The sequence below is a fragment of the Saccopteryx bilineata genome, chromosome X (genome assembly GCF_036850765.1).
Source record: "Saccopteryx bilineata isolate mSacBil1 chromosome X, mSacBil1_pri_phased_curated, whole genome shotgun sequence".
Lineage (NCBI taxonomy): Eukaryota > Metazoa > Chordata > Mammalia > Chiroptera > Emballonuridae > Saccopteryx > Saccopteryx bilineata.
In genome coordinates, this window is record NC_089502.1 from 60,227,481 (window position 1) to 60,237,152 (window position 9,672).

Sequence of the window (9,672 nt, forward strand, 5' to 3'; positions counted from 1 at the left end):
TAAGGTTCAGTAATTTTTAACACAAACATTCATCTACAATGTAACAACTAAGTTGAGTAAACTATAATTGTTAAATAATTTTTCTTTTCTCAAGTTAGTTTTATTTAGGATGTACTTATGCAGTAAGTGTACAAGCTGTGACAAAAGTAGGTTTACAGTTGTGAGTATATGAAACCGAGCTTATTCTTTATTATTATTTATTAATTTTTGTACTATTTTCCATATGAAGAGCTGTAAACCTACTTTAGCCCCACCCTGTATTTACGTTGAAGCAGTTGAATTATGTTAAATGTTGCTCTTATACTAAATACATTACACTGAACACTGTTTGTATGCATATTCAAAGACATGTTTTTTTCTTTTTTTAACTCAATGTAGGATCTGTGTCTTCAATTAAAAGTGAACTATCTGGTATATTTCTTAAGTCTAGTTTTATTTAATAAGTTCTAAGATATGTAAATTTAAGCTTTATGTTTTACCTTAATGGAGAAAATTTGAGACATAATACCAATACTTTATGATTTTAGTCTTGGTGTTTGCATGAAATTCTGAGGCCTTGATTTAAATCCTCTATTTTATTGTGATTTACTCTTAGGTGTATTTTGTTAAGTGAAACTTGTTAAAAATATCTTCCTTTAAAAAACTGCAGAAATAAACCCAAAAACAAAAACAAAAAATTCTTATTGTTTACACTTTGAAATGACAACTGCATTTCAAATACTTAGAGAAAATAATATGAAAATTAATAATTAACAAAAATAGTTAAAATTTATTCTTATTTACATTTTGCAATAACTGCATTTCTTAGACACACATGTTATAATAACTAATAAAATGAATAGTATGTGTTGTTTATTTCTTTGTTATTGATAGCCTACAGCATTTTAAAGATTTTGTGAGAAAAAGATTGCAGATAGATAATTTGTTCATTTTGCTTATACGTTAAAATATTGCACACCATTTCAAGACCTAGGGAAAATCTGAAGTTAATTAACAATTTGTTTATTTCTTTCCATGTTGAAATTATATTGTTTATACTTTTTTTAAATAAAATAATTATTCCTATTAAGTTGACTTGTTCTTTTTTAACTTTTTATTTATTTATTTCTTGGAGGGAAATCACAGATGATATATTTTACACATAATGCAAGTTATATTGATTAAGGTGATTAAATAAGAAGATTGTGCTTACATTTAAAGGGGATTTAAATACTTCTTGACACATGGTTCAAGAATATTGTCACTATGATAGCTTTTATCACATGGAACTTAAATAGCCCACTTTATTTTTCAACCATTTCAACATTTCCGAGTTTCTTCTGCAAAACAATAGGGTCAAGAAACAGCAAAACAAAAATATACATTAGTTTAGAGAAGAATGTACAAGAGTGAAGTTAAATGAATTTTCATACTAGAAGAATTTTTAAGATAATATGCTGCAATACAATATGACTTTCAAAGGGAAGAATAGACACAGAATCTTCTTTGCAGTACAGTAAGTAAGCCAAAATACATATTTATATGACCATAATATATAAAAGGATAAATGCATACCAGTGAAAACAAAGCTGTTAGTACAATATGGTTATCTTCATAAAAATATAAGAGAGGTTACATAAAATTAAGATTAATAATAGAGATTAATAAGTTTGTTGAGTGTAAGACTAATATACACAAAATACTTGTAAAAAAATAGAAAATGCCATTTACATTCAGAATATACCATTCACATAAGCACAAATTATAACATTCTATAATATAAACCATGAATCAATTCCCTTGGCAACTATTCCAATGCTCATATATACTCTCATTTAAATTCTTATTCTATAGAGACTAGAAACCTCAAAATCTGAAAAGAGCCCTGGCCGGTTGGCTCAGTGGTAGAGCATCAGCCTGGCGTGCAAGGGGTCCCGGGTTCGATTCCCGGCCAGGGCACACAGGAGAAGCGCCCATCTGCTTCTCCACCCCTCCTCCTCTCCTTCCTCTCTGTCTCTCTCTTCCCCTCCCGCAGCGAGGCTCCATTGGAGCAAAGATGGCCCGGGCGCTGGGGATGGCTCCTTGGCCTCTGCCCCAGGCGCTAGAGTAGAGTGGCTCTGGTCGCAGCAGAGCGAAGCCCCGGAGGGGCAGAGCGTTGCCCCCTGGTGGGCGTGCCGGGTGGATCCCGGTCGGGTGCATGCGGGAGTCTGTCTGACTGTCTCTCCCCGTTTCCAGCTTCGGAAAAATACAAAAAAAAAAAAAATCTGAAAAGAAACCAGTGTGTGACACACACATACACATTAACCAGAACCCCTTACAGCTAGGATTCTAAATGGAATCTCATTGTTTGAAACATATGCACCATTCTGAGACTTGGAAGTATAATTGAATGATGTGGGAGCCACATGTGGCTTAATGATGTGGACAGCTATGTATAATGGGACAGGCCTCCGGGTTTTATGGGACAGCTATAGCAGAGTATCTAGAATTCAGAGTCTGTCATACACGTCAAGTAGTGGACAAGTGGAAGTAGTATTTTATAACATGACAGGGCTTCCCCTACCTTTGCAACATCTAAGTCTCTTTATCTGGCCCTCACAGAGTTTTGGTAAGCCATGTTATATATTATATTAAAAATATCTTATGTTTATGAAACACCCAGAATGGAATCTGGCATAAGCAATAGGGAACCTTGATCAACAGAGAACTTGACACCAAAATTGGTTGCAAGCAGAGGGCCCCAAGGGAAATGGGGATCTTGGATAGATTATCTGATCTAGGCATATCAAAAGATAGCAAGGATCCAATTGACATTAGAGCAGCGGTTCTCAATCTGTGGGTCGCGATCCCGGCGGGGGTTGAACGACCAAAACATAGGGGTTGCACGACCCCCGCCGGGGTCGCGACCCACAGGTTGAGAACCGCTGCATTAGAGGATCAAATATCAGTATTCCATGGTAGGCAGTGGTAAAACAGTGGCAAAAGCTATCACCTGTGGTCACTTGAATTGAAGTATCTTTTAATTCAGTTTTGGTTGGACCAAGTAGCAGTTATAAAAGACTTAGAAGGCACTCCTTTCCATACAGAACTGGAGACTATTGGTGAGGAGGACATTTTCAAAATTTTTGAAAATGTTCTGAAGTGACTTCCTTGTGCAGATGAGATGAGAGAGCATGCCATTGACATGTTCATCCTCATTGTAATGGGGACTTTGGGATCCTGGAGTCACAGGCAAATCAGTTAGGCTGTCCGTCCTTCCTTGTTGCCTATAGAAGTAAACAGAATACACCTTGACCTGGACGGTAGAAAAAGAACATCATGTTGCGTCTATTCTCCACCTTTATTTCATGTTGGCCGTCCTGTCTCCATGCCTTTGTTTTCACCTTTAGGTTCCTTGTGGAAGAAAGTATGACAAGGCATCGTTGATGAAATTAATCCAGAGTCATTGCAGAGTCCCCTTCACTCCAGTGGACGTAAGAAATTGTGGTGGAGTCAGATGAGGGGGCACAGGGAAGGGAGAGCGGTGTGGCTCAGGTGGGGCTACCGACTTCTGACACTATTGTTGCTTCAACCCCTGTAGTTTCATTATGTTCGAAATAAGGCCCAGTTCTTTGTCCAGGATGATAGCGCTGCTTCTGCATTGAAGATGGTCAGCTATAAAATTTGTAATGAGGGGAACCGAAAGGTGTGTTGAGGTCATTATCTGTACTTAGTGCTGGGGCAGGAGGACAAGCAGAGCTGGTCAGCTTCCTTGGACTAGAGTTCCTGGTGCTTAACTCACCTCTTCTTCCTGCAGATACCTATCTTCGTCACTAGTGCTCCTGTACCCTACTCTGTGCAAGATAAACTGGGGCCAGAAGAAATGAAGCAGCTGAAGGTAGTGCAGACAAAAGGCATGTTGTGTGCTCATACTCAGACCCACCTAATCTTCCTCCAGCCTCCAATTTTCTGTCACCACCACAGCCTCAGAGCTCTCTCTCTGTCCCTCTGCAGCTGACCATGAGCAAACGATATGTCTTTCAGAAAACTCTTGATCTCCAGTTGTTCCACTTTGAACCAGGTACAGCTGACAGAAGTAATTCAAGGATAGGTTAGAACTGAGGTTTCTACTTAGGAGGAAGTCTTAGGGTTGGTAACATCAGAAGGGGTTGGTGCTGATGCTGGCCAGTTCTCAGCCTTGTGATTTCTATTCTCACTTTCTTGAAGGCATTGCGTGTCTTGAAATTGAAATAATCCTGAATCAGAGAAACTGCATGGTGGCCACCCTGCAGATCATTGTAAAGAGTTTCCCTGAGGTGAAGCCTTAGACCAGTTCTGGTGTATGGTAGGGGGTGCAGCAGAAGGGACAGAGGTACATTTGTCTCCAAGGTCATAGTAACTGTCACTCTAACTCTTCTTCCCCAAAGCTGTTGTCCTTGAACTTGCGCAAGAACAGACAGTACGAGCTGGATGGCTTATCTGACATTATAGACATAGCTCCCACAATCAAGATCCTGAACCTGTCCAAAAATGAGGTGAGAAGAGGGACAGATCAAAGTTGGGTCGAGTGTGGGTGATAGTGGATATCAGAGTGTTGATGGTGGGCAGGGGCTTGGATGTTCCTCTTCCCCTGAGACTATTTTCAGTTACCTCCCCATATTCCTCAACTGAACTCAGCCTGTGAGTTGGAGAAGATCAAAGGCCTAAAGCTCAAAGAGCTCTGGCTGGAAGGGAACCCTTTGTGTGGCACCTTCCCAGACCAGCCCTCCTACATAAGGTCAGTATCAGGCCTGTCAGCTTCCTCGGTTCCATTCACCTCAGGAGCCTGAACTATCCCTGACAGTTCCCTACCACAAAAGGTGACAGGCAGCCTAGTCCTCTGGGAGGATCACGGCCCCACCTTCCCATTTCTATATTCCCGGCCTGTGCTTAGAAGTCTCCTATCCGTCCTCTGACCTGTTCACCTGTTCTGGTCTGGGGGCTGGTTCCTGAGTCTGCATTTAGTTTTCTCTAGCATGCATCCAAGAATGTGCCCCAGGACGCAGGGGTCCCCCTCTTCACCAGGACTCAGAGTGTCGAGTTTCAAGGCAGACACTGCTGACCCGAACTGAGGAACATCCTCCACCACAGAGATATGGTTTTGAGAATATACCAGTGTCCCTATCTTATTGTGGGAGGAACCTTTCTTTCCTTCCTTCAAAAGGGTCTCCACTCGATTTCCAGATTAACATGAGGTATCTCCACATCATACCAAGGCCCCAGGCCCCAGGTGACTGTCATCAAGACATCTGTTCTTTCCAGTGCAATGCCTGGGATGGGCAATCCTTAGGAGAATCCAGCATTTCCTGAGATGGGGCCAGAGGTGGGCCACCATCACTGAACACAGGGCCTCCCAAGGCAGCAGTGGAAGGCAGAGGGCAGAGGGTAGGAGAGACAGAAGGGCAGTCCTCTCAGGGACACTCCTTCTCTCCACACGTCATATCCCTTGCTAGTCCCTCAGAGGAGCCCTGGGTAGCCTGAGCCAGGTGGGATATTTGAGGCAATGAACAACTAAGACAGATACATGTGCATGGGGGCCATGAGGAGAGAAGGCAGTGATCAAAGGAGGGGGCACAGACTCCCAACCCCATGCTGAGGTGAGGGCTGACCTTTATTACTGAGGAAAGTGTCCTGATCCCTTAGCCACTGCATTTCCTATGCCCGGATCAGACTGAGCTCCCACAGGTGACAAAGACTCCACCAGCATGCCATGGTGCTCAGGCCAACAAGGGCACGTTTTCGATTCCTATCTGGAGACCCAGGGCCAGCTAGAGGCAGAGGAAGGACAGGGCTGCTTCAGGGGAGCCATGCCCCCTTCTCTCTACTTCCCTGATCCCACCCCATGGTAGAGCTTCTTCGCTTCCCTTTGCTTTGCTTGCTTTTTCTCCTTTGTCTCTTCTACATCTCCCCAATGTCTGCTCCTCTCTTCACTCCCTTTCTGTCTTCTTCCCCCTCCCTTTCTCTCCTGCCCCCTGATGCCTCCCACACTCACCTCCCTACCCCAGCACCTTGGGCCATCCCAGGATGTGTCCTGGTCCTGGCAGGGTGCTGGACCCCCAGTGTGATAGCAGAGCCCTGGGTTCCCACCCCATTGTCTCTTCTTTCTGGAGACTTCAATGAGGACCTGAAGGAAGGCAGGGAGACAGGGAAGGGAACGAAGTCTTGGAGTCTGGGATCAAATGCTGTGTCCTGTGGCACTGGAAAGGGAGTCAGGACTCTGTAGGCGGGATCTAACCAGGGGGATGGAGAGGGAGACAGAGAATGGTGGGGGGAAAGTGTGTGAGAGAGAGGGAGGGAATATGAATGTGAAGGTGCGGACAGAGATGATGTATTTCAGAGATTCCGTATGGCAGATGGTCAGGGCTCAACAGAGAAGTGGACCCAGAACTCTGGATGTCAGAGGCTGAGGATGGCAAAGGGGGCTCCTGGGTGGGCAGAACACCTGTGTCTCTTCATGCTCTCAGTGTTTTAACTAACCGGAAGTACTGCAACCCAAACTATCAACCACTACTTTCTGTTTTTGGATTTGGACAGTGCCATCAGAAAATGTTTCCCCGAGCTGTTACGCTTGGTAAGTGCCTACATTCCTCATCCTCCTGGTAGCATTGTCCTCCTCCAGACCTGCCCTCAAACCTTTGTGTCTTACATAGATTACATGTTTGCATCAGACCCTTATCTATTTTGGGGAACATAGACTTATAAAAAAGACACAGTATGATCTCCATGAAAATTTACAGAGATACAAAAGGAGAGATGTGTGTGCACGCCCAAACACAAACACACACACACACACAAACACACACATACAAAATTACATAAAGCAGTAGAGACTTCCAATACCTCATAATGCAGACACCCACTGTAATCTTGCTCATGAAATTTTGAGAGCCTTTTACTCCACCTCTGACCTTCACTATCTCCTGGGCCCACCCTTTCCCTAATTATCCAGGACCACCTCCCTGCTTTACACTGCTAACTGACGCTTCCCTTCTCCAGGATGGCCAGGATTTACCCCCAGCAATTATCGCTGACACTAGTGGACAACACTTGCCAACCCCCAACAAGGTGAGGTAGAGAGATCAACATTGAAGGTATTTCAAGAGAGGCTTTTATCAGCCACATGATCTCAAATGTCTTTGATTCCAGGAAAGCTATAAAGGATCTGATCATCTGAAGAGTCTAGTCCTGCAATTCCTGCAGCAGTAAGTACCCCTGGGACACCAGGAATGGAGAAGGCTAGGACAGACCAGGACCCTCAGGCACAGGCTGCTCATGAGATATTTAAAATGCCATTTGGGGCCCAGACCGTGGACATAGACTCTCCTCCTTGTCCCCTCACGGGTATTACTCAGTCTATGACTCTGGAGACAGACAGAGTCTCCTAGATGTTTATCATGATGAGGCCTGCTTCTCCCTGACAATTCCCTTCAACTCCGAGGACCCAGCCCCGTGCGTATCACAGCTTGGGCTCTGATTTGGAGAATGTTGCCTACAACAGAAAACAACCATCTCATGGAAACACCCACACTGGCCTGATCACTACCTCCAGTTTGTTTCATTTTTTTCCTCGTAGAAGCAGCTTGTTTCAGAACCTCAAAGATAACAGGAATATGAAGAACATCAAGGACCCCAGTGCGTGTGGGATGGGGACGATTGGGCAGGAAAAGGGGGCATGAAAGGGTCAATCTAAGGGCCCAGAGTGTGACAGCCCTGACCTTTGTTGTTCTTTCCCTACAGACCTGTGTTTTCAGCTGCTGAAACATAAAAAATGTGACATTGTTTGCTCTCTCTGTCGATTGCCCAAAACTCAGCATGACACCAGCTCCTTTGTGGTGGACATGTGGTTCAGCTCAGTGAGCACCCACTCTCCTTTGTGCTGGCCCAGAAAGATGCAAGTGGGTGGTGATGTAGACCGTGACTGAGCACCTGCACTCTTCTCTTTCAGGGAAACCTGCTCTTCTTCTGTGTCAGTGGGCTGTTCAAAGAAGGTGAGTGTGTGTAGAGCCCCCTCCTCTGATGTCTCACTGATCTCTCCCTCCGGCTGATTTCTCTCTCATATTTATCAAGGCTTCCCTGACTTCTTTCTTTTCCTTCCTACTCCGTATGTGTTCTCCTGCCTCCACGATGCCCTCAAACCATCCTGGTCTGATCTGCATCCATGACTGTCAGTCCCGCACAACTGAGGTGTTGGGAGCGTGAACTTTGAGGTTTGATGACTGTCATCTAAGATCCTTACAGTGCAAACTTGGACCCATTACTTAATCTTTCATTTCCCTCATTTGCAAAATGATGGTAATTGTACCCACCTGTTGGGTAGCTGCAAAAATCAAAGGAACTTAAGGTGGTTTTCCCAGTCCATGGCACATAGTAGGGTCCGAGTAAGTGGGGGCAGATTACTCCTATTGTTGCCCTCCCTGTTCTCAACCCTCTGACTCCATGGGAACCGTTGGCATGAATATGGAGTCCAACCCTATTTGTCACTGCTCTATGAGCATGTGAGCATGTCAAGCTTGGGTGACTCTAAAAGTGTCTTATTGTTTGTTGTGGTTGAAAAGGTCTCAGGATCCTATGTATGCCTTCACTCAGACCTTCATCATTAACCTTGCCAACAATTCCAGGTGAATGCTGTGATCTTGGTGGGAATACGCAGCCAACCCTGGGTACAGAGTGTAGGAATGTGACAGTGCATGTGCTCGGGGGTTTTCATTGTTGTAGACAGCCTACAAGTATGTCAAAGCAACAATTCAGCTTACGGTCTAAGAGTGTGGGCTTTGGAGTTAGAACACTGGGTTCTCTTCATGATCCCAACACTCACTAGATTTATACTTTTGGGAAATCACATGAACCCTCTGTGTCTTTCTCTGAAAAATGGGATTAGACTGTGCTCTCCCTTGGGCTGCCTTGCAGAGTAAATGCAATGGGGTTAAAGGTACTCTCTCCTAGGGTGAGCTCAGTGGCAGGGCAGAGCTACCAGCAAGGAATGAGGGGGGCAGGCTTAGTCAGGCTATGGAAGGAGTGGCTGTGGAAGCAGATTGTTGGTGTCGGGTTGTCCATCTGTCAGTTGCCTGAAGGCCCTTTTTCTCTCCAGTATGTTTATTGTGAACAATGAGCTGTTTGTGAAGTACGTCACTTCCACAGAGACTCAAAGTGCATTGTCCATCCAAGTGTCTACACCTTCTTCCAGCTCAGGATCCACCCTCTCTCAAGAGCAGCAGGAAATGGCACAGGTTTCTGTCAGCCTGTCTCAGATGAGCCTCTAGTTGTCTCAGAAGTGAGTGATGTGTGTGCATGGGGACAGGAGGGAGCTGGGAGGAGCAGAGGATTGAATAGTAGGAACTGGCACAGTTATTTTAGATCTATTTATTTTTTCTTGAGAAAGTTCATATGTAAAAAATACCGTAATTTTATGCTAATACATTGAAAAATATTATAAAACTCATTTTTCCTACTGTACTTACTGTTTTGAAACTTCTTTTGTTTATTAACAATTAGCACTTGTATAATTTCCTCTCAGTACATGTTAGTCTACCTTGTTCCTGCTGACATTTGTGTATTAAACAATTGAATTCTAGTAAACCATAGATATTTGTCTTTTCACTGTTTTTTTTTCAGCATCACATGCAGTATCAGCTGGTCATTCTGGTGCATACATCTGGTAAACTTGGAAGTTCTTTC

General features: G+C 44.0%; 1 protein-coding gene across 1 annotated transcript; it reads left to right on the top strand.

Annotated features, from left to right (window-relative positions):
* The first annotated feature begins 2,728 nt into the window (after positions 1–2,728).
* Positions 2,729–9,257, top strand: LOC136317678 (nuclear RNA export factor 5-like). Its single transcript, XM_066250470.1, is given in 15 exon segments — positions 2,729–2,926; positions 3,369–3,452; positions 3,560–3,664; positions 3,776–3,856; positions 3,973–4,039; positions 4,186–4,274; positions 4,386–4,493; positions 4,605–4,735; positions 6,532–6,568; positions 6,994–7,062; positions 7,144–7,199; positions 7,571–7,629; positions 7,735–7,858; positions 7,860–7,892; positions 9,086–9,257. Coding segments are annotated over 15 exon segments (1,413 nt in total).
* The last annotated feature ends 415 nt before the right edge of the window (positions 9,258–9,672 follow it).